The sequence below is a fragment of the Zymoseptoria tritici genome, chromosome 4 (assembly GCF_000219625.1).
Source record: "Zymoseptoria tritici IPO323 chromosome 4, whole genome shotgun sequence".
Classification (NCBI taxonomy): Eukaryota; Fungi; Ascomycota; class Dothideomycetes; order Mycosphaerellales; family Mycosphaerellaceae; genus Zymoseptoria; species Zymoseptoria tritici.
The window spans coordinates 2,776,388-2,798,277 of NC_018215.1; the positions used below are offsets into that span (position 1 = coordinate 2,776,388).

The following is a 21,890-nucleotide window of genomic DNA, read 5'->3' on the forward strand; positions in this document are numbered from 1 at the left end:
CGGTCAACTCGGCCGGTCGGAAACAGTGACCGGATCTGAGTCCGGATAAAAGTCACGCTAGCGGGACAACTTTCCAGTGTCAATGAATCTTCTTCGATGCTGTTCGACATACACACTCGACCTCACATACCACTGACGACGAGAAGACCTCCAAACCGTCAACATGGCCACGTCCACATCAAACCCCACAACCTCCTCAACACAACGCCAACCCTCCCCCTGGGCAAACAAATACCGCGGCGTACGTCCCCTCCATCCCACTCCTCCCCCTCCACCCACCACATCCTAACTCCCTCCCTCATAGGCCACAGTCGAAGACCTCGACCCACCCCCCGCCCTCTCCACAACCCCTCTCACCCCCCTCCACCAGGCTCTCTTCCAAGCCACCGCCCGCGAATACACGCACCTAACCGTCCTCGATCCCACCACAAAATCTTTACTCGGTTACATCTCCGCTCCCAACCTCCAATCCCGCCTCTCCACCGGGGAGCTCGCCGAATCGGATCCCGTGGAAAAGGCAATGACGAAATTCAAGAGAAAAGGTAAGAGGTATCGGGTGATTACGATGGAGACGCCATTGGAGGAATTGGAAAGTTTCTTTGCGGAGGGGAATGAATTTGCGGTTGTGACGGATCCGGGGAGGAGGTTTGTGCTGGGGGTGGTGGTGGGGGAGGATTTGAGGAGGTTTTTGGAGGGGAGGCCGGCGTAGAAAGAAATAGAGGGATGGAGAGAGGGGGGGTTTTGAGTTTGTGGGCTGGGATGAGGGGATGGGAGGGAGGGAGATGTGATGGGCGGAGTTGGAGGATGAACTGGCAGGGTTGGACAGGACAGCGGACTGCATGGCACGGGAAACGTCGTGGAGGATTGCGAGAGAACATGGACTGGGCAGGAATGGGATAGAAGAAGATCAAAATGGGATACCCGGAGGTGGAGGCTGGACTTGGAAGTCTACGAGGGAAAGGATTCAGGACGGCATGCTAAAGCTCTGCGCCGCATGGAGACGTGCCGGGCTGAATTTGCGTGTTGAGGCGCGGGATGTGATTGGAGTGCTGTAGTGCTGCTTCAACGCAGTCAACGAATACAGACTGTCAAACACCTTGCAGATATGCATCGCATCCATGCTCCATCCTGCCTTTTCTGTCAGACCAGAACCCAGTACATCCCTCCATCTACGCCCAAACCCCCACCAACGCCATCAACATCGCCCCCCCAACCACCCCCCCACAAGCCATTCCCCTCCTCCTCCCCCTCAACTCCACATAACTCTTCTCACTCAAAAAGTCCTCGGCCAACAACTGCACCAACCCCGCATAAACCAACAGTCCACAACTCACCGCATTCACACACCCCACCATCAACAGTCCCCCCTCACTCATCGGATCATAAAGTCCCTGTAATCCCAGTCCCATCGCTTGCCCAATGGGAGTCGTGACTCCATACAGTACGGCCATTCCCCACGGTTTTAGCGAGGAGGGGGAGAAGGTGGGGATGGAGGCGATGCGGGAGCCGAGAGCGAGGCCTTCGAAGGTTTGGTGGAAGGAGATGGCGAGGAGGAGGGAGTAGAAGGCGGGTCCGGTGGAGACGGAGAGGGCGAGGCCGATGAAGATTGAGTGGAAGAGGATTCCGGCTTCGAGGAGGAGGCATTGGAGGATGAGGCGTTGTTCGTGGGGGGTGGTTGCACTGCCGTCTCCGGGAGAGGGGGAGGAGGATGGGTGGGCGGAGGGGTTGTGGTGCAGGATGGATCGGGTGGAGGAGGTGGATGAGCGGGCTGTGAGGGGTTGGCGGTCGGAGGAGGAGGTGAAGGGATTATCTGGGTCCAGTTCGTCGAGGTCGAGGTCCGAGTCGGAGTCGTCCGAAGCGGGTGTGTGGATTCCTTCTCTTCCGCCTCCGGGTGTGCGTGGCAGAGGTTTATTAAGCGATGTCGGGGAGGAGAGGTTTTGCTGGTCTGTATCCGTATATCCTCTTTGCTGGGTGTCGCTGTCGTCTTGCTGTAAAGGTATCCGTCCATTCCTCCCTTCCTCTCCATCCTCCATACTCCTCCTCCTCCCCCTCCTCCTCCCAAGCTCTTGTCCCTCTCCATCCTCCCCACCCCTCAACCCGCCAAAATCCACCTCTCCATGAGAATGCCCCACCCCTCTCCCCGCGAAAAACATCTCAATCCCCACCACCACCAACACACTCCACATAGCAATAAACCCCGGCATAGCCGGATACGTCTTCGTCCAGAAGTCCGGCAGACAAGGATCCGTTAAATTCGTATACGCAGTCGGTAAGAGGTGGACAAAAGCCGTTGCGATCAGGACTCCCGTTCCGAAGTGTCTTGACAAAAAGAGCAGCTGGTTGGGAACCGGGAGACGCGGGAAGCGTCGGATTATGATGGGAAAGGCGCAGGCGAGGGTGGAGAGGAGGAGGATGAGGAAGAGGGCGAAGACGTGGATGGGCGTGTTGTAGGTTGTTGTGGGTTTGTTGCTGCCGCAGGTTGGGCGAGGCGTGGGGGTGGAAGGGTCGGTTTGTTGCTGGCGGAGGTGGAGTTCGTGGAGGAGGTGGGGGAGGGGGATGTCGGCGGTGGAGAGCCATTGGCTTGGAGGTGCTGGGAGGGGGTGGAGGTTAGTGAGGTCGAGGGAGAGGAGGGAGGGGAGGGGAGGTGGCTTACGCTCTGCTGGGCCATTCTGTGTCATGATCGTGGAGGAGAATGGTCTGTAGCACCTCGCACCATCGTCACTCTTCTCCTTCGTTCTCGGTGTGAGTGAATGTAAAAATAGGGATGTCTGTCAAAGGACGGAGGTGGATCCGACGTTCCATGTGAAAGTCGACGCCAGCTCTGGGGATTCGGCTTGGCAAGGCCCAGATCGTGCATTGCATGAGCATGAGCATTAAGTGAATGTGGAGACGGAGATGGGATCTGTGAGGTCTGGCATATGGAGAGAACACGATAGCCTGATTGTACATAGCACGCTGGCGGATTTACTTCAGCGCACTTGTATACATTTCGACGTTGCCTAGTCGTACATCCCTCGAAACTCAGCAGCAAAGTGCCTTGTACAGTTTGTACAGCATCGATATATATACATCATTTGTCACAACGCCCCCTTGCCGCCTCAATCCCCCTTCATACCCTCCCACCCCCCTCACCTCCATCCTCCTCATTAATAACATGCAAATCAACCCTACTATTCCCTCGACTCGCAAGACTATCCGCCGGCTCCGGCAACAACGGCTGCGGTCCCACCCTCACCTCCGGCACCTTTAAATCAAAAACATTCGCATTCTCGCTCCACACGGAATCCACGTGCTTCAACTCATGCCCGCCGTCCGCGAACGAGTCCATCCAAGGTCCCGCGGAGGAAGTGACTTTCGTCTCGGTCCCTGTTCCGCTGGAAGAGCTGCCCTTTGAACTCTTTAGGCCTGCGAAGTATGCACTCCGAATCGAGCTGAGCACGCCTAATCTCCTCACGGGTTGTGGCTCTGCGATGTCAACCACTTGTAGCATTGGGTCGACTAGAGGTGGAGGCAGAGCACGAGGGGTCTTCTTCGAGCCTGTCCGATGCGGGTCAAAGTCTCGGTGCCAAAAAGAGCGGTGGAAGACCGGCTTCAAAATCGGAGCGTTGACGGCGAGGATCCCTGCTATCTCTTCCCTCGTAGCCCAAAGATTTGTGTTGAGCGTGCTTGCCACGTCGAGCAGGGACATTAACAGCGCCACGATCGCCGCGGAGATGACAAAGATGCCCGAGCAGAGGAGGAGAATTAGTGCGACTTTCCTCGCGAATGGGACGCGGAGGTTCCATATTAAAGGCAGGGCAATTGATAATATCAGCGCGTCGGTGACGATATTCAGCACGCTGGCCGTGTAGAAGTTCTGGGTCCGGTTGCTGCATGAATGCGGTGGAAAAGGAACAGTTCCCCAATTGCGTGAAAATGGCCGACAGCTGAGGGAGATGGTGAGGATGACGACGAGCCATGTCACGGCGGCGATGACGGAGTAGACATGTAGGAGGCGGCGTTGGAGGGATGGGAGGGAAAGGCGAGAGAAGAGGAAGAGGACCATTGCTTTGAGCCCCCAGAGAAAGGAGGCATAGAAGTACCAGGCGGCAATCTGCAGTATTTGGTCAGTGAGGAGATTCTCATCATAGGCAAGTGATCTCACTGACTTGGAGTTTACTCCCGAGCTCCACGCGCGCGAGCTGACATTCGCTTAATTTGAGCAACTCCCTTTCGGTGAAGTCTTTATTCGCTCCGAAATGGTAGGTGCCAAGTTTGCAGCCCGTCAATGCGGCGAAGAAGACAAGAACTGCGATGCCGAACCAGTCGTCGCCGTGTAGATGTCGCCATGACAGCACACGGAGTCGGACTATGTATCTCGCCACGAACGCCAGAATCCCGACAACAGTCCATGTGATGACCTCCGCGACGTAGGCCTTATCGTGGTAGACCTGCGTGCTGGGACAGACGACGGCATCGTCTCGAGGGAGGAGTATCATATCGCGGTATCGTGTTGGTCGGTCGGTGATGCCGAGGGCGGAGAAGACATGTGCGCAGTCCGCAGTTCTGGAGTCAGCCGAATGGGTGTGAACTGGGATGATCGGAGTTCCCCACGCTGACTGGCGTTATTTGAGCGGAGAGCGTTCAAGGAGACAAGGAGAAGTATCCTGGCATCACTTCCGCATCAGGCCACTTGCCGGGCAGAGTTTGTCGTGATTGACTCGTGGATTCAGGCATTACCCTAGGTTGGTATCCTGGCCAAAGCGGGTGATTCAAGAAGAGGAGCGTTCCGAGAAAGATGAGCTTCGTTCACGATCGGAGACGGCTAACGAGGAGATATTGAGAGTCCTTGGTACCGCCGCGAGGCGACTTCCGTCAACAAGAGACGCGCCGGCGCGTTGGGCACGAGCATAGTCTTTCTTTACCCGAAGTTCTGGCGGCGGGCGGTGTTCTTGATGCCTGTCGGATGTCGACATGGAAGCCGAAGCTGATCGCCACGTGGATCTGATCGACAAGTAAGACGTGATGCTCTCGTCAGCTCCATCGTAGTCGAGAGCGGACAGGAAAGATCGAATCTGGGTGAGGCTGCCTGATCTTGATAGTGGATGTAAAAGGGAGACGGGAGTTGTGGAGGATGAGAGTTGGAACGTTTAAGAGCTCGGAAAGGTACAAACGCTTATGTCAGCAGGGCGTGTATTCGCAGAAGAACAATGGAACTTTTCAATTGACTCTTCTTCCAACAACGACATTGTCTCCCAGACTCTCGTCTCGGCCTATGGGCGGTCGATGGAGGTTGGTATAGCCATGTAGACGTCTTGGCTCTGAAGATGCTCTCCAACCGACAACCCGGACCGGACATCATTCGGCGAAGATGATCCACTTTCTGACGTCAAGCGAGGTGGTAATGGAGGGTAAAACCATCAACCGTCGACGAGGTGCTTTCGTGCTTCTATCAAGGTAATGACCTTTTCACAAACACTTCCTGAAGTCCATCAACCAAGCAATTGCAAGATCGCCCTCCACGACTCGCAGCAATGCCTCAAATGAAAGCCATCCAATTCAAGCAAGGTGGAGGCGCAGCCGCTGAATGCCTCGAGCTCACCACTCTGGACAAACCCACGCCCAAGGACGGAGATCTCCTCGTCAAGAACTACGCCTGTGCTGTCAATCCCGTCGACACGAAGATCCGTGAGGGAAAATTCCCCGCCTCGCAAATCACCGGCTACGATGCCGCCGGAATCGTCGAGTCCGTCGGCTCGTCCGTGACATCCTTCCAAGCAGGCGATGAGGTTTACTTCTCCGGCCAACTCGGCCGTCCCGGTTCCACAGCTCAATACTCCCTCGTCGACGCTCGCTTGGTAGCGAAGAAGCCCAAGAACCTCGACTGGGTGGACGCAGCCTGCGTGCCGCTCGTCACCCTCACAGCCTGGGAACTCCTCGAAGAGCACTTCAACCTTCTCACCAACGACCCGTCCGGCCAACAAAAGTCCAAGTCCATCCTCATCATTAACGGTGCGGGCGGAGTCGGCTCCATCGGAACCCAACTCGCCCGCAAAGTCTTCAAACTCGGCACCGTGACTGTCACCGCATCCCGGCCCGAAACAATCTCCCACGCCAAAGAAATGGGCGCAACGCACGTCATCAACCACCGCGAACCCCTCAAAGAACAACTCAAATCCGTCGTGGGCGTCGACGGCGTGGACTACATTTTCATCTGCTACGACACGAATGCATACATGCCGCATCTCATCGACATTTGTAAGCCGAAAGCGAAAATCGGATCGATTGTTGAGATTCCGGAATTGTTGCAAGGAATGCACACGCCGGATGCGTTTTTGAAGCAGATTTCGTTCCATTGGGAGGTCATGTTGAGTAAGGGGGTGTATGAGTATGAGCTGGAGTCGCAGGGTGCGATTTTGAGGCATGCGGCGAGGTTGCTGGAGGATGGAACATTGAAGAGTGTGTGTAAGGAGAGAGATGTGCTCAGCGTGAAGGGACTGATCAAAGCGCACGAGAGATTGGAGAGTGGTAAGGCGGTGGGGAAGATTGGGCTGAGTATTGGGGAGGATATTGAGTAGAGAATGAGGTTGGCATGGAGGTTCACAGTACATCAGACTTTCGGCTTCATTATTCCGATCTCCCGACTTCACTCCTCTCGTTGCTGACGATGTCGAGGAGCTACACCTGCAACCAGTTCCAGACCACTGGATTTCCCTTGCACACGTCGATCCAGCAGCTACTTGGCAGCTCTATTGCGGCACAGCTTCATGGATCGAACGATCGAGTTCAACTTCCTGAAACCAGAAGATAGCAGGAGCTCCCCCTTCGCTTGCGACACTGCTTAGACCCAGACGACGGACATGATAGTTCTCCCACGTACGAACTATACCAAGATCAGAAGACCAGCATGAGCTACCCCAGCGACGATCCTCCATCCCGAAGAGCGGCCGTGAAAGCATTGACATCCGACATCGAGAAGCGAGGCGGCACAGCAGCGGCACAGCACCGATGACGCGGTCTTGAAGAGCATTTCCCGAGACCAGGAGACCAGGAGGATCGTTATCCTTGTTGGATCCTTCGACCCGGAGAGTGGCCGTGAAGCGACGCATGTCCAGCATCTAGAACCAGAGCGGCGGTATAGACCCACATCGACGATGACGCGGCCGAGAAGAGCATTTCCTGGAAGTAGGAGACTGGGATGGCGGATACCCTTGAGGAATCCTTCGAGATGGGTAAGGTGTGGACGTGCAGGATCTGGGTGGCGGCGCTGTATACAGCAGTGAAGACTCCTTTCGATGGCATGCTACCTGGAAGCAGGCGACCAGGACTTTCGAAATGTTTGAAACGAGGATCCGATTTCAGGACTGTCTACGAGAAGATGGAGTGCCAGAGTCAGAAGAATGGCGAAAGCTCGCAGCATAAAAGTCTGAGCATCGCTCGCATTTTATGGCCAACATGTTTCATCATCCTCTCGCATAGACTGATCCGGCCCTCTCACAATGGCTACCAACAACCACCTCTCAGATGTCGACTCCATCCGCAACGTGCTCGCAACCTACTGCATCGCCCTCGACACGAAGAGCTGGGAATTGCTGACTCGTGTCTTCACTCCCACCGTCCACGCGAACTACCCCTCCGCAGTCTTCGTCGGCGTCAAACCCATCGCAGAAGAGATGAAGTACAGGTCCGGCATCCGTTCAGCCCTTCCTGCTCAGATTTTGTCGACCAACTAATGTGCCCTCTTTCGTATAGATTGGAGCATGTCGCATCGCAACATGCCCTGACCACGCAGACTATACTGCTCGCGGATGACGGCCAGAGGGCGAAAGTCAGGTCTTACTTCACGGCCACGCACTTCGGGCAGGGGAGGTGGATGGGCTGGAAGCAGGTTGTGTGGGGAGAGTTTGTGGATGACTTGGTGAAAGTCGATGCGTATGGCATTGAGGGTGGAGCGCGAGAGGGCGAAGTTGGAAGGTGGAGAGTGAGGAGGAGGATTTGCAGGGTCGTGGGACAGGAGGGAGAAGAGAGGATCATGGATGGGGATGTGGGAGGTCTGGAGTGATGGAGCCCAACGTTAGCCACCGAGATCGATCTCATGCGTGCGTCCGTCCATGACCCGGTGGAGTGGTACCGGAGTAGCATGGCGGATATGCACTGTCAACCCGTAGAAAGTCCGAAGTCCGAAGACGATCAGTAGCAATCGATCGAAGGCTTCTCTGTATCTTCTCCAGTTTCCTCTCCGTCAACATGTCTCTCCTAAACAGCCAGTCCAACCACGACTCCATCCGCAACACCCTCGCGACCTACTGCATCGCCCTCGACACCAAAGACTGGCCCTTACTCCACCAGGTCTTCACGCCTGATGTCGATGCCGAGTATCCATTTGCATCGTTGAAGGGCGTTGAGGCCGTGGCGACAGCTGTTGAGAAACGGTAATGCAGAAGCACTCCGTCTTTGACGGCGAGGGCTGATACAGATGTCGATAGGCTAGAACACGTCTCGACTCACCACGCTCTGACGACGCAATTCATCCGGCTTGGCGACGAGGGCCGGACGGCGAAGGCGATGACTTATTTTACTGGCGTGCATTTTGGAGAGGGGAAGTGGAAGGGGATGAAGGTTACCGCTTGGGGGAGGTATGTGGATGAGTTGGCTAAGGTTGAGGAGCCGGGGGAGGGTGAGATGGCGGGAGGCGAAGCGGAGGAAGGGGGAAAGGTTTGGAGGTGGTTGATCACTAAGAGGGCATGTATATTCATGGGACGAGACGGGGAGGAGGGCGTGATGGCTGGAGAGGAAGGATGATTGCCGATGTGAAAGAGATTCAGAGGTACGTAGCAAATATCGCTATGCAGGTATATGATCAACGCCGGACGCTATGCGACGACATGCATTGGAACTACCACACCCATCCGAGATACTTCTTCGTCGCCCCCGCAGGCCGCTCGACATCCACTTTATCCTGCTCCCTCAATCTCCCACTCCACATATCCATCGTGTCCGCCCTCGCTAACTTGGTCCGATGCCACAATTTCCACCCGATAATCGGAACGATAAAGATGGGGATGCCGACGTAACTCGCCACGAAGTTCGACGTGCTCCAGTTGCCCTTCAAGAACACTGGGAAGCCCGCCACGAGAGTGATGATCACGCTACCGATGAACCCGAACCAGGCGGTGTAGGGTTGGAAGGGTCCTTTCCAGGGTAGACTGTCGCGGGAGATGTTTTGCGCTTTCAAGCCGCGGAAGAAGCGGATGTAGGTGAAGCACAGTGTCGCCCAGGCGATCAGACCTGCGACGGTGGAGAGGTTGAGGAGCCAGGCGAAAGCTTGCGATGCACCGCCTGATCCGAGGGAGAGGTATGCGAGCGGTCCGAAGAGCCAGGATGTGAGGACCGCCACCCACGGCACGCCATTTTTCCAGGTCTTACCGAAGAATTGGGGGAGCTGGCGATCAGTCGTCATGGCGAGGATGATACGGGCGCCGACCCAGCAGTAGGAGTTTCCGGCTGACCAAGCGGAGATGAGGATGCAGGCGTTGACGATGGAGGGTAAGGCGACGATTCCCGCTTCGTTGATGGCGATGACCCAGGGGGAGGATTTGGCGTTTCCGGTGCCGGAGACGAGGTCGGGGTTGCGGGGGTCAACGATTAGACCGATGAGCAGGGCGCCGAGGATGTAGAAGAATCCGATGCGGTAGGTGACAAGGGAGGCGGAGCGGGGAATGGCGCGGTGCGGGTTGACAGACTCGGCGGCGGAGATGACAACGGTTTCGATGCCGATGAAGGAGAAGGAGGCGTTGACGAAGGCACTCAGGAGGCCGAGGAAGTGGCCTGTCGAGCCGGTGATGTCGTTGTAATTGACCCATGGACCGGGATTATTCCAGTACCGGAAACCGATTGCTTCGCCATTTGGCGCGCCTCCCGCCGTGATGACTATAGCGACGAACACGAGGCCAAGGAAGCAGAGGACTTTGATCGATCCCGCAATGACTTCGGATTCACCGAACCAGCGGACGTCCATGAGGTTGATGAAGAGGATGAGAGCGAGGGACACGGTGATGACGACGGCTGGGGTAAGGGAAGTCCAGTAGGAAACGATAATGGCGGAGGCGGAGGCTTCGGAGGCGATGGCGATCGTGTAGCAGTAGCCGTAGGAGATGGCGAGGGAGAAGCCAACGGAGGGGTCGATGAAGCGGGTGGCCCAGTGGGGGAAGGAGCCGGCGGTGGGGAACTGTGGTGCGGTTAGATATGGGAATAGTAGGAGAGGACAAGGTGCTCGTACCAATGTGGCCAACTCGGCGATGCTTTGCATCACACACCAGAGGATTGCTCCGACGATGAGGTACGCGAGGAGGAGACCTGCTGGACCGGCTTGGGCGTATGCTGAGCCTGTGCCGATGAAGAGACCCTACTCGTGTTGTCAGAGAAATGTTATGAGAATGAGGAGGACGGTCAGGTATACGCACGGTTCCAATCCCCGACGAAAACCCAATCATGGTAACCTGGTAGTCACGCAGTCTCCGTTGCGTCCCTCCATGTCCGCCGACGTTGATCTGAGGTTCTTCAATAGTCCCATCATGATGCAAAGACTGAGCGTCCGAGTCGCTGCCAGGATGCAGTCCGCCAGCGTGCGACTTGGTCTGGGTAGAGTCGAAACCCATCGTTGCGGCGTCTACCTAGACTGCAGTCGTGGTAGGTAAAGCAATTGAACGACAATGATGAAGTACGAAGAAGAGACGCAAACCCACCGTTGCAAGGACGGACAGTAGCATATATCAACCCCATCATAATCCACTACACATATAACGGGCCGAAAGACCCCATCATCACGCGATAGGCCGTGTCTCTCCAATGTTGGGAAAAACATGGTCCCGATGAAGCGTTCGGATCAAAATCTTGACCAATTTTTCGCCGGTGGTCTAGCACGCCATTTTCGGGGTCTGAAGGCTTTGGTGCCGTGCTTTAGGGCTGAATGTTGGGAATGGAGGAACGATGGATGGACATGGGGTGCTACATGGGCGAGATGGTGTGCTTGGATTCGTACGACCATTGCTGAGGGGGCAGATGGCGACTGTTGTCGATGATGAATGGTGTCGAGCGTGGTCTTGTGCTGCGAGGATTGTTTGATGGAGTTCGTCTGATGATGACAAGAAGTTGTGAGCCGGGCAGAGCCGCCGCCACGAAAGCTTCATGTTTGTTCTGGGCAGGTCCTCGTGGGGGCCATGTTCATTGTGCATATAGACTTGGAGACTTTGCTTGAAGTACAGAGCGTTCATGTCTCCCGTCGGAGCTGGTGTCAAAGAATCATTGGATACAAGTAGTGAGACCGAGATTCTGGACGGACTGAGACATTGTATATCGTGGTTCCGCAGGGATGCTCGAGCCTTGCTGCTTGAACGTGAAGCTCGCGATTGTTTAGTCAAACCAGGCTTGCTCTCAAGGTACGACGATGTTCACACTGTACGAACTGAGGGTTCAACGCATGAGCTCCAATCGTGTCATCGACAAACAGAACTTGAACGCGGCGATTGTGCCTGGCTTGAGGCTGACAGCCTAGACAAGGTATCCTGGCAGCAGCAGCCTTCATGGCATTGAAACTGACGTCAAGCAGTTCATGACATCCTGGCGGAAAGAGCCTCCGGATGGCGACTCAGTCTTTCAACAGCTGTCTACATCGCACTCGCTGCTCACCTCGTTCTCATTTCGCATCATTCCTTGCAACCGGACGGTCGAGACAAACGGAACGCACAAGCCAAAATTCCGGCACCGTGAACCTGGGGAAACGGTCAAAGTCATCGGCGCTGGTGAGTACATGATAAGGGACATATGCTCTTTTGGATGCGTAGCACGTTGTGTATGGCGAGAATTTCGGATCCATTGGTCAACTTGCTGAAGCAGAAGTATGGAATTCTGATGCTTGAGGAAGAAAGCTTCAGCGCAACCTAGGAGAGATATCACGAGCAGCTAAGGGAGCTCATTCCGGAGGACAGGGTGTTGTTCTTCGACGTCAGAGATGGGTGGGAGGCGATCTCCCGGTTCTGATGTACCTTGTCGGACTTGATCAGACGAGGTATGGCGCTGTTTGGGGTGTCGCTGGTTGGAGGAACTGCAGTTGATCTGCCTACGAATGGGAAGTTGGCAGCTCCGTCGACGATCGTACAATGTAGCTCGAGTCGGGCATCGGTAGCTTTTGGCCGATCATTGGCGGTCGTGGCTATTTTGATGCGTTACCGCGTATTTGATGGTATGGTCCGCAGAACTGTGAAGTTAGCTCCGGTCGAGCAGACAATGTAGAGAGTACGTGCTGAGTACGCCGCGGAAATGAGCATCGCGGTAAAGCAATGGTAGTCGCCAGTTGCCTGAAAATCAATGCTTCTTGCTGGATGCACATGTATCCTGGACATATTGTTGTTGTTGTTAGGAGGATGTCCGGGAACGAGGTCGAAACTCGAATGTCACTTCAAGCCCGGCTAACTTGAAGATCCGACTTGGCAAACCCGGTAGAACAACCCGGCCATGTGCGGCGCTGTGGGATCGCTCCTCGTGGACACTCCAGACCTTCGACGACAGCACAACACCTTGATCTCAATCGTGAAGCACCGCATCCTCTTTCCTCGTTGACGACACTCGACGACGACATGAGACGATAACCTGGCTGGCTATCGAGAAACAGTGCCCGCGCCCAAGCCCGTCCGGCCGGGGCCCACTCACACCTCTTCCATCCACGGCGACATCCTCGCTCTCCGTCGACTACCTTCTTTTCTTCCACAACATCCAACACCCTCGCGATGCGAACGCATATCCCGAATGAGCGATCCATATCTAACTTGTGATGCTGTTGAATCTACGATGTGTTGAACACTCACCTCGGTCGATGCGGAGCCGACGGAAGGATGATCGGGTCCACGGTCGCAATGTCGCCAATACCGCATTTCCTGTCACCGCGATCGATACCAATTTGGCTTTTTCACCTCGTGGAAGAGACGTCTTTTGATACATATGGAGTGGCGTGAGTTCACCTGGAAAATACGGGAGCATGTCTCGAGGCACGGGGGCATGAGGCGGAAGGCGGAAGGCGGTAGCGCACACGACAACAACGGCCTGAAATGCTGGCTACATGCATGTGAGGCTGCTGCATCATGGACTTTGGGCAGCGTGGACACTGGAACGAGGCAGTCCATTCCGAGACACACCGAGGCCAATGGACCATGTGAGCCTCGATCACCCGACGGAGCTGAGGAGAACCCAAGGCGATATGCCGCGGGACAACACGGCTTCACGAAAGGCATCTCTCGACGTGAGGCAAGAAATAATTGTGGGAGAAGAGCGTCCTGGATCTCGTGGACACTGTGGTAGCTCCGAACCGCCTGGCAAGGAGCATAGTCTGGACAAGAAGAGTCCTATGGTAGGTTGCAAATGCTCACCTCATCACAGTGGTAGGTTCCGAGGACGGCATGCATGACTGCGGTTGATGCGATCATGAAGAAGAGGCTCGTATCCATTTCCGTTTCCGTTTCCGCTTTGCTCTCAAAGCTGGGAGTAATTCACTCTGTCTTCTTTTCCTTGCAAGTTGCGAAACGTGGAGCATCGCTCAAGAAAAAAATTCCAGGCGCTGTGGTGCCGCATCAGCAAGCAGACAGGAGGCCTGCCACTCTACTTCTCGAAAGCAGTGGACATCGGGAGCAGAAAGAGAGCGAAACTGGTATGCAGACCCGCGAGACACACGATTCACATTTCAATACTAAGCAGTGCTTCACAGATGAGTGCAACCGTGTGAGTGGCGAGGCCTCGTCTGGGAGGTCCGCTGAGAGATGGCACAACAGCTCCAGTTTTGTCACTCCTGGACTCCCAGAAGAACCAGAATGCATGCCAGGAGCAAGCAGCCGCCAGGAAGAAAGACGCCAGACCATCAAGAGAACGCTCGGCAGCCCAAGTGAATCTTTCTCCGGCCTTGCAACGACGTTTGGAAGCAGATTGCATGGCTCTCTTGGGAACTCGTGCATGACCTAGCACCAAGGAGCAGTCATCGCCCAAAAATTGCATGGTGCCTATATACATACCTGCACCGCGTTCGACCCACGAGACGTAAGCGGGGTCCGTTGGGATCTATCTCGGCTCGAGCGATACGCTTGCGTCAGCTTGCGACCGTGGGTGGAGGCGCGCCACGGAACTTGAATTATCCGCCAAGACCCAACTCGTACACGCACGGAGAGACGGTATACTTGCCAGGACAACAGGGAAGCATTGCTGGAAGGCGACCTGAGCTGCCTCACCGCCCTACCACTGTTGCAGACAAAGACCTGCCGCCGTCGCACTCGCCGGATGTGCGGGTATTGCAGGCGCGCTAATTGGCTTGCCGGGGAAGTTGGCTTCAAGGCCCGCCAAGATCGGCCGGACAGCCAATGTGGACGACGACGATAAGAATTCCACGAGCAAACACATATGAGGAGGATCAAGAAAGCACCGTGAAGCTCCTCGTGCAAGTCTCATATCAAAAGAGTCACTACCGGCAAAGTGTTTCGTCACTTGCGTCGGCGGAATCATCCAGCTTGAATTGAGAAAGCACGGACCACTTTTGCCGACCCATCAGGAAGATCCCCAGGCTTTCCATTTCTTCTTCCCTCAGCACCACCCGATCTCGTCATCCCACTCCATCGACAACACCACCACCTCCCACCGAGACATCGCACCATACCCGCACCACCATCTACACCATCCATTGGCGTACTCCCTGCTACCACACCGCCATCGTCAAACGCGCTCAGTCGCGCCAAAACATCCAGCGTCCACCGCGTCGCGATTGAGCTTCGTGCGCCCGAGCAGCTGCGACGTGTGACTCTCTCCTACGACCTCTTCGACAGCACCATGGCAGACGAAGACACCACCGCTGCCGCGCCGGTCGACGCGCCTGCAGTAAGTCGACCCATCACGTCATGTGCAATCACGACCTCGTCGCTGACATCTGCCCAGCCAGCTGAGACCTCCACCGAGCCCGAGACGACCGAGGCGACGACCACGAATGGTGACGCCGCTGCGTCGAAAGAGCAAGAGACTGTCGCTACCGGACATGAGGCCACATCCGACCCTGCCACCGATGCTCCTGCGGCGGACGAGGCCGGTATTGCATCAGCCGAGCCCACACCTGCATCTACACCTGCGTCGGGCAGCAAGGACAAGAAGCGCAAGTCAACTGGTGGCGGCGTTCCCGAACACAAGGGCAAGAAGCTCAACAAGAAAAAGTCGATGCCGGACCTGAACCTCAACTGCAAGCCGGGTGAACATTACTGGGCGCGTCTGAAGGGATATTCACCATGGCCAGCTATCATCTGTGATGAGTCCATGCTGCCAGAGGCTCTTCTTGCATCTCGTCCAGTCAGCACCGCCCGCCCTGACGGCTCCATTCGTGAGGATTTCGAGGAAGGTGGCAAGAGCGTGAGAGAACGGACTTTCCCGATCATGTTCTTGTCCACCAATGAGTTGTGAGTGATGATGTGCTTCCTTGTGATGATCGACAGCCTGCTGACATTCTGATTCCCAGCCAATGGATGAACAACACCTTCTTGAAGCCACTCAACCCTGAAGACTGCAAGAACCCGAAAGGGAGGATGACCAAGGCTTTACTTGACGCTTACAGGATTGCGTCTGAAGACCATGAACTCGACTACTTCAAGGGTATCCTCAAGCAGTGGCAGGAGGAAGAAATCGCGGCGAGGAATGCCGAAGCCGCGTATGAGGCCGAGCGGTTGCGTGAGGAAGCTGAGGCAGCAGCTGCACCCAAAGAAAGCGGGGAAGATGTCAAGCCCAAGAAGAAGGTCGCTCGCAAGAGCAAGGGTGCCGATGAGGATGTTGAGATGGAAGATGCAGACGCCGCACCCAAGTCCAGCAAGAAGCGGAAGAAGGCTGAGGAGAGCGATCCCGATGCTCCGAAGGTGAGTCCCGAGTGGTGTTGATGGACGCTGCAACATGCTAACCGTTTTTCCAGGCGAAGAAGACTCCCAAGGTGATGAAGCTTAATGCGCCCAAAACACCGAGCGAGGCCTCGGCGAAGAAGAGCAGCAAGCCCAAGAAGAAGGTCGTCACAGCTCCCAAGGCCGAGCCTGAAGACGAGTCGAAGCCACAACTCACCGAGGAGGAGAAGCTCGCTCAGCGCGAAAAGGCCGTTCTCTACCTTCGTCACCGTTTGCAGAAGGGTTTCCTCTCCCGCGAGCAAGCTCCGAAGGAGTCAGAAATGGGTGCTATGGACGAGTTCTTCACACAACTGGAGGGATACGACAGCCTCGAGCCACCGATTATCCGCACCACCAAAATTCACAAGGTCCTCAAGGCGATTGTCAAGCTTGCGACGGTGCCCAAGGATGAGGAGTACAACTTCAAGAAGCGCAGTCTCGCTCTATTGGACATCTGGAACAAGCGTATGGAGAGTGAAGGCGGTGCATCAGCTCCAGATGCGGCAGAAGCCAAGTCTGAGGCGCCTGAGGAGAAGTCTGCTCCGGCCGAGGAGAAGGCCGCTGAGGAGAAGGCGCCAGAGACCAACGGCACGAAGGATGTTGAGGCTGCTGTTCCCGAAGCGCAAGACACTGAGATGAAGGATGCCGGCGAGACCAAAGAAGGCGCAGAGGACAAGGCTGATGACGCTGCTGAGAAGACTGAGGAGAAACTCGAAGGCAAGACTGATACCGTGGATGACCTGCCAACCAGGCCCGCAGAGAATGTCGCCGAGTTGGCTGAGGCTGCGAAAGACGATGCTGATGAGGCTGCGATTGAGACGGCGACAGAGGGCGAGACTGCTGCTGCCTAAGGTGCGACAGCGTGACGGAAACGAAAAGCGTTGCAAGGACAGACGGCGACGATGCGTGCGAGTACTCCGAACGAAGGCTGCGAATGATGTCGCTACCCCGAGCACCTCCAGGAAGGGCCAAAGACTCGGTGGGGGGCGTTGATTCAATGTATGCTGTGGATTTTTATGGTATCTGATAGGAAGAGTATCAGACTTGGATACCTTTTTTGAATGCTATCGTTCAGACTTGAGTTTCCCTGGTCTTTGATCTCCCCGAGTGGTTCATTCGATACAAACACCCTCTATCAGCCAGCGATAGTAATGCTGCTGGACTCTACTTCAGCAGAATGCGTGAACTGCAAGAACTTCCATTGTACCTGTGCGGATAAGGCCGGATAAAGGTCGGATAAAGCTATCCGGCTTGGAGCTCCAGTTGCCGAGCTGCACCTCTCTCCTCATGGTGACAACATCGACGTCCTGAGGTGCGGCGCTAACTGCCATTGCTCCATCCGCTCAATGCAGACTGCATATGGCGAGCTCGTACACGTAGGTCCACTGACATCTCTCTTCCGTACCTCCCTTTCCACTCCAGCCTCTCTCTCCTCCACCTTCCTCCAGCACCACCGCAACCACCGCAACCATGGGCGGCGGCGAGCTGAAAGACCACCTCCTCTGCGTCCTCCCCTTCCCCGAACCCACCGCCATCCTCTCCGCCCTCCGCACCCGCTTCCCCGACCTCGAAGTCACCTACCTCGACGTCTCCTCCTCAGACACCTCCACCACTTCTACCGCGCCTCACATCCCCACCCACCTCTGGTCCCGCACCACCCTCCTCTGCACAATCACCACTTTCCCCCCCAGCGTGTCCTCCGTCCCGAATTTGGATCTCGTACACCTCATCTCCGCCGGCGCGAACCAGATCTTTGACAAGCCGATCTGGAAAGATTCAGATGTCACGATCACGACCAGTTCGGGCATTCATGGCCCGCAAATCGCGGAGTGGGTGGTCATGACTGGTCTCGTGGCGAGTCATGGATACAGGGAACTTTATGAATTGCAGAAGAGGAGGGTTTGGGGGGATAGGAATGGGGAGTATAGGAAAGTGAGCGATCGCGTGGGAAAGAGGGTGGGTGTGTTGGGGTATGGAAGTATTGGACGACAAGTGGGACGGGTGGCAAAGGCGATGGGCATGGAGGTTTTGGCGTACACGGCGGGGGAGAAGGATACGAGGGAGAAGAAGAGGGATCGCGGGTGGGTGGTTCCGGGCACGGGGGATAGGGAGGGGACGGTGCCGGTGGAGTGGTGGAGTGGATTGGATAAGGCGAGTTTGCAGGAGTTTTTGAAGCAGGATTTGGATTGGTTGGTTGTCTGTGTTCCACTTACCGAGCAGACCAGAGGCTTTCTTGGGGAGGACGAGTTTCGCATCCTCGGCGACGGAGGGGAGAGGCCCGCCTACGTGACCAACATCGCGCGCGGACCGATTCTACAGACGGATGCGCTGATCGAGGCGATTAAGAAGGGGTGGGTGAGTGGTGCTGCCTTGGACGTTACGGATCCGGAACCCCTGCCACGGGAGAGTGAGTTGTGGGGTATGAAGGAGGTGATTTTGACGCCGCATGTGAGTGGTAGTGGGGAGGCGTATGTGGGGAGGACGTTTGAGGTGCTGGGGGAGAATTTGGAGAGGAGGAGGAGAGGGGAGGGGTTGATTAATGTGGTGGAGAGGGGGAGGGGGTATTGAGTTGATGGAGACAGGGTTTGGAGGAGACAGTGGAGGGGTGGTGTGAGTGAGACAGCATACAGGTGAACGACGATGGGAGCAGTGTCACGGAGGTAGAACGACGGAGGTCGACAGGACTGCAGCAATGGATCGAAGGATGACGACAGAAGCGGAATGACAGAAAGCAGAATGACAGAGATAGAATTGGAGAGGCATCGTGTCGAAGCAGAAATTCAAAGAGAATCATGACCATCGTCGCAGTGAAAATCAGCAATGCTCTCTGTGGCCTTTTCGATGGCATTGCATTTCTCCCTTCGAGCTCTACACATATCTACGTCAGGATATATCGTGTATCAAGCACACAAGCAAACTCGTCACCAACCAACCGTCCTACACCATCCTCCCTCCCTAACACCTACTGCGGCTCCTCCCCCTTAAACCTCTCCTCAAGCGCCTGCACATCCATCCCGCAAACCCTCGCCCTCTCCACAATCGCCCTCGCCTTCCCCACAACCGGCACATCAATCATCTTCCCATCCAACGTCCACGCTCCCCTCCCCTGCTCATCCGCTTTCCGATCCGCCACCACCACCCTCACCGCCCACTCCGCTTCCTCCACGCTCGGACTGAAAACCGCTTGCACCACTTCCACTTGATCTGGGTGGATACACTGCTTGCCGTTGAAGCCGAAACGTTTTCCGTTGGCGGATTCTTCCGCGAGTTGTTTCTTGCCTTCCTCGCCGCGGAAAGTGGTGGAGACCAAGTCGATGGCGGAGGGGAGGTTGTGGGCTCGCGCGGCGGTGACGATGGCCGAGCGGGCGTACATGAATTCGTGCAGAGACGGGGTGCGAGTGAGGGAGAGATCCATCGCAAAATCCTCCGCGGCGAAAGTCAAGCCGGAGAGGAATGGCGAAGCCTTACAAATCGCGTTGAGGTCCATGACACTCCGCGCCGACTCCACCAACGCCACAATCTTAACCGGATTATACTTTTCCGTACCGGGGGTATGTCGTTCCGGCAACACCGCGCGGAGAACATCCGTGACGAAATGCAAGTCCTTCGGAGCGTCGACTTTGGGGACCACGATGCAGTCGAGGTGGGTACCGCGGAGGATAGAGGTGAGGTCGTCGAGAGCGTAGCCCGAGTCGACGGCGTTGATGCGCACGGCTTGTTCCCGGATTCCGGGGGCGCGAGGGCGGTTGAGGATGGAGAGGATGTTGGACCGGGCTGAGGGTTTCTGGGAGGGGGTTACGCTGTCTTCGAGGTCGTAGCAGAGGGAGTCGATGGAGGGGATGGAGCGGGATTTTTCGAGGAAACGCATGGAGGAGCCGGGGACTTTTGGGGGAGGGAGGTGTTAGTGGGTGGTTTGGTGGTCTTTGGAGAGGTGTTTCGGGGTGGATGGGTCTTCTTTTTCGTTCTTTCTTGCGATGGGTATACTACTCACCATAAAGCTGAGCTCGACGGATGACCTGCTTAGCCGCCATGATGGGAGTTGTGTAGCCGATGAGCTCAGTCTTGATTTCTTCTTTCTGGTGGTCGAGAACAACCTTGATGGCGGTTATAGCACAGTCTCGAACCTACGACGAACCGCAACGATGTATTGGCAAAGTGATGTTGCTACACGGGCATAACACTCGAGCTTGATTGACCTCGGGAATATTTTACACCGGAAATAACCATATCGGGTGTAGCGCGAAGAACATATCAAACTCTCTTTTGCCGGCTACAAATCGTCGAAGTCGAACAGTTCTCATCCTTCTTCTCTCCGGCCATTACACCTTCATCCCCTCTCGAGAGGCTTCCTCCGACGCATCTACTAGCCATGTGCTATGCGCTCGTACTCGCCTGCCGCACATAATCATACCCTCAATGCCCGAACGCCTTGCGAGATGCTTACAGAACCATGACCCTCATCCCAGACCCTGATCCTGACGCCGTCAGTCCCACCCCCACGCTCAATCAGAACGTTCCCGCCCTACCCACATCACGCCCACAGACCCGACACCAAAAGGGCTTCAGCCCATCGATCTTCTCCTTCTTGATCTCCGCCAATCGCAGCACAACCGCCACCAAGTCCCCACCCACTGCCTCCTCCCGGTACTCATCCCTCATCTGCTCAGCGGAAGCCTCTGCCACACACAAACACGTGTCCACCTCCCCCACGAAACTCACCCCCTTGTACCTCGTCTTCTCTGCGCGGACTCTGATGCGCAATTCCTGCCCTCCATGTCCACCGCGCACCTTTCGAATGGAGTAAACGATGTAGTGCATCTTGAGGTTGTTCAGCGGTGTATTCACCACGCCGAACTTGACTTCCAAGCTTTGTAATTTCTCGACCCATTCGGCGCGGGGTTTCCATGCCGTCAGAGCGTCGGAAGTCGAGGTGCTCAGTGGACGGAGGACTTTGTCGAACTCCCCGCCGGTGCGTTTCGCGACGAATTGGATGTTGGCGATGGTGAATGTGTTGCTGCCGTAGAAGATTGAAAGGGTTTCGTGGTGGAGTTGGCGGTTCACGAGGGAGAGGTTGGGTTCGAGGGGGAAGCGGCGGACGAGGGTCTTTGTGCCGCGGCAGAGTTTGGGACACGGTTGGATGAGGCGGAGGGAGGCGGCGAGGTTGGTGGGGGAGAGGACGAGGAGGGAGATGATTTGGTTGCGGATCTCCGGTGGGAGGGTGAGGAGAGAGAGAGGTTGGTCGCGGGGAGTGGGCTTTTTCGCCGGTGTTGTTGGTGAAGTGGAGTGGTTGACATGCTTGACCTTCACTGCATTCTTCTGCGGTTTTCGACGCGGCGAGACACCTTTGCACACTTCCGGCGGCAAAGCGTGAAAGATATTCCCCTCTCTCCCATGCTTCTTCTCTTCCCTCCTCCTTAACGGCGGCAACGGTGACCTCGCCGAGACGACCCGCGCTTTCCAGGCTTTGTACCCACACGCCAATTTGGAGTCACGCTGGTGGTTGGACTTGGAGCCGTACGTCGTACCGGGCCACTTCCTGCTAGGCGCTGGAGGCTCGAAGTCGAATCGTGCGGAGCGTGCGCAGTGTGGAGAGGTTCTGTCTTTGCGGCCGAAGTGGATTGTTGGTCGTTTGGGAGGTGGGAAGGTTGAAGGGTCGGCTAGGGTTTCGAGCTGGGAAACGGCATCTTGGAGGATGTCTTCGAGGCGAGGAGCGTGGGTTTGATTGTGTTCGGCGGCGGAGATGGGCTTCATCGTGGAGGAGGTGGGTCGAGTTGTGCGAGCTGGTTGACGTTTGGTGAAGGATTTGGAGTGGAACATGGGAGTGAAGTGAAGTTTTTTTTTTCGATTCCGTGAGTCGGATCCGTGAGTCACCACGAAATGGTAGTGTTCGTGATAGGTCTGTAGGTGTTCTTTGGTAGGTGGTGGGGTCCAGGTTCGTCACATGGACCGGAATGTGCTGGTGAATGG

The 21,890-nt window shown here is 56.0% G+C and overlaps 9 protein-coding genes across 9 annotated transcripts; 5 read left to right on the forward strand and 4 right to left on the reverse strand.

The window, feature by feature from the left end:
- Positions 1-163: 163 nt before the first annotated feature.
- MYCGRDRAFT_100073 (uncharacterized protein) lies at positions 164-709 on the forward strand (the record flags this gene model as incomplete). The annotated part of the gene is made up of 2 exons (XM_003853127.1): positions 164-241; positions 305-709. The coding sequence occupies 2 exons, from the start codon at positions 164-166 to the stop codon at positions 707-709; spliced, it is 483 nt and encodes a 160-aa protein (XP_003853175.1).
- A 460-nt stretch (positions 710-1,169) lies between these two features.
- MYCGRDRAFT_100074 (uncharacterized protein) lies at positions 1,170-2,717 on the reverse strand (the record flags this gene model as incomplete). The annotated part of the gene is made up of 3 exons (XM_003853154.1): positions 1,170-1,885; positions 2,036-2,590; positions 2,654-2,717. The coding sequence occupies 3 exons, from the start codon at positions 2,676-2,678 to the stop codon at positions 1,170-1,172; spliced, it is 1,296 nt and encodes a 431-aa protein (XP_003853202.1).
- An 842-nt stretch (positions 2,718-3,559) lies between these two features.
- On the reverse strand, positions 3,560-4,382 carry MYCGRDRAFT_15828 (uncharacterized protein; the record flags this gene model as incomplete). The annotated part of the gene is made up of 2 exons (XM_003853153.1): positions 3,560-4,093; positions 4,149-4,382. Coding segments are annotated over 2 exons (768 nt in total), but the record flags the coding sequence as incomplete, so codon positions are not given.
- A 571-nt stretch (positions 4,383-4,953) lies between these two features.
- On the forward strand, positions 4,954-6,991 carry MYCGRDRAFT_92909 (uncharacterized protein; the record flags this gene model as incomplete). The annotated part of the gene is made up of 3 exons (XM_003853128.1): positions 4,954-4,994; positions 5,468-6,507; positions 6,825-6,991. The coding sequence occupies 3 exons, from the start codon at positions 4,954-4,956 to the stop codon at positions 6,989-6,991; spliced, it is 1,248 nt and encodes a 415-aa protein (XP_003853176.1).
- A 1,235-nt stretch (positions 6,992-8,226) lies between these two features.
- On the forward strand, positions 8,227-8,781 carry MYCGRDRAFT_39911 (uncharacterized protein; the record flags this gene model as incomplete). The annotated part of the gene is made up of 2 exons (XM_003853129.1): positions 8,227-8,411; positions 8,466-8,781. The coding sequence occupies 2 exons, from the start codon at positions 8,227-8,229 to the stop codon at positions 8,779-8,781; spliced, it is 501 nt and encodes a 166-aa protein (XP_003853177.1).
- A 94-nt stretch (positions 8,782-8,875) lies between these two features.
- MYCGRDRAFT_71649 (uncharacterized protein) lies at positions 8,876-10,677 on the reverse strand (the record flags this gene model as incomplete). Its single annotated transcript, XM_003853152.1, has 3 exons — positions 8,876-10,207; positions 10,259-10,384; positions 10,443-10,677. The coding sequence occupies 3 exons, from the start codon at positions 10,635-10,637 to the stop codon at positions 8,876-8,878; spliced, it is 1,653 nt and encodes a 550-aa protein (XP_003853200.1).
- A 2,416-nt stretch (positions 10,678-13,093) lies between these two features.
- Positions 13,094-16,851, forward strand: MYCGRDRAFT_109316 (uncharacterized protein; the record flags this gene model as incomplete). Its single annotated transcript, XM_003853130.1, has 7 exons — positions 13,094-13,381; positions 13,687-13,749; positions 14,165-14,192; positions 14,603-14,889; positions 14,947-15,455; positions 15,515-15,905; positions 15,959-16,851. 7 exons carry the CDS (start codon positions 13,094-13,096, stop codon positions 16,772-16,774), a joined length of 2,382 nt encoding a protein of 793 aa, XP_003853178.1.
- A 542-nt stretch (positions 16,852-17,393) lies between these two features.
- On the forward strand, positions 17,394-18,491 carry MYCGRDRAFT_41081 (uncharacterized protein; the record flags this gene model as incomplete). Its single annotated transcript, XM_003853131.1, has 1 exon — positions 17,394-18,491. The coding sequence occupies one exon, from the start codon at positions 17,394-17,396 to the stop codon at positions 18,489-18,491; it is 1,098 nt and encodes a 365-aa protein (XP_003853179.1).
- Positions 18,492-18,885: 394 nt separating this feature from the next.
- Positions 18,886-20,026, reverse strand: MYCGRDRAFT_71651 (uncharacterized protein; the record flags this gene model as incomplete). Its single annotated transcript, XM_003853151.1, has 2 exons — positions 18,886-19,805; positions 19,915-20,026. 2 exons carry the CDS (start codon positions 19,952-19,954, stop codon positions 18,886-18,888), a joined length of 960 nt encoding a protein of 319 aa, XP_003853199.1.
- Positions 20,027-21,890: the final 1,864 nt, after the last annotated feature.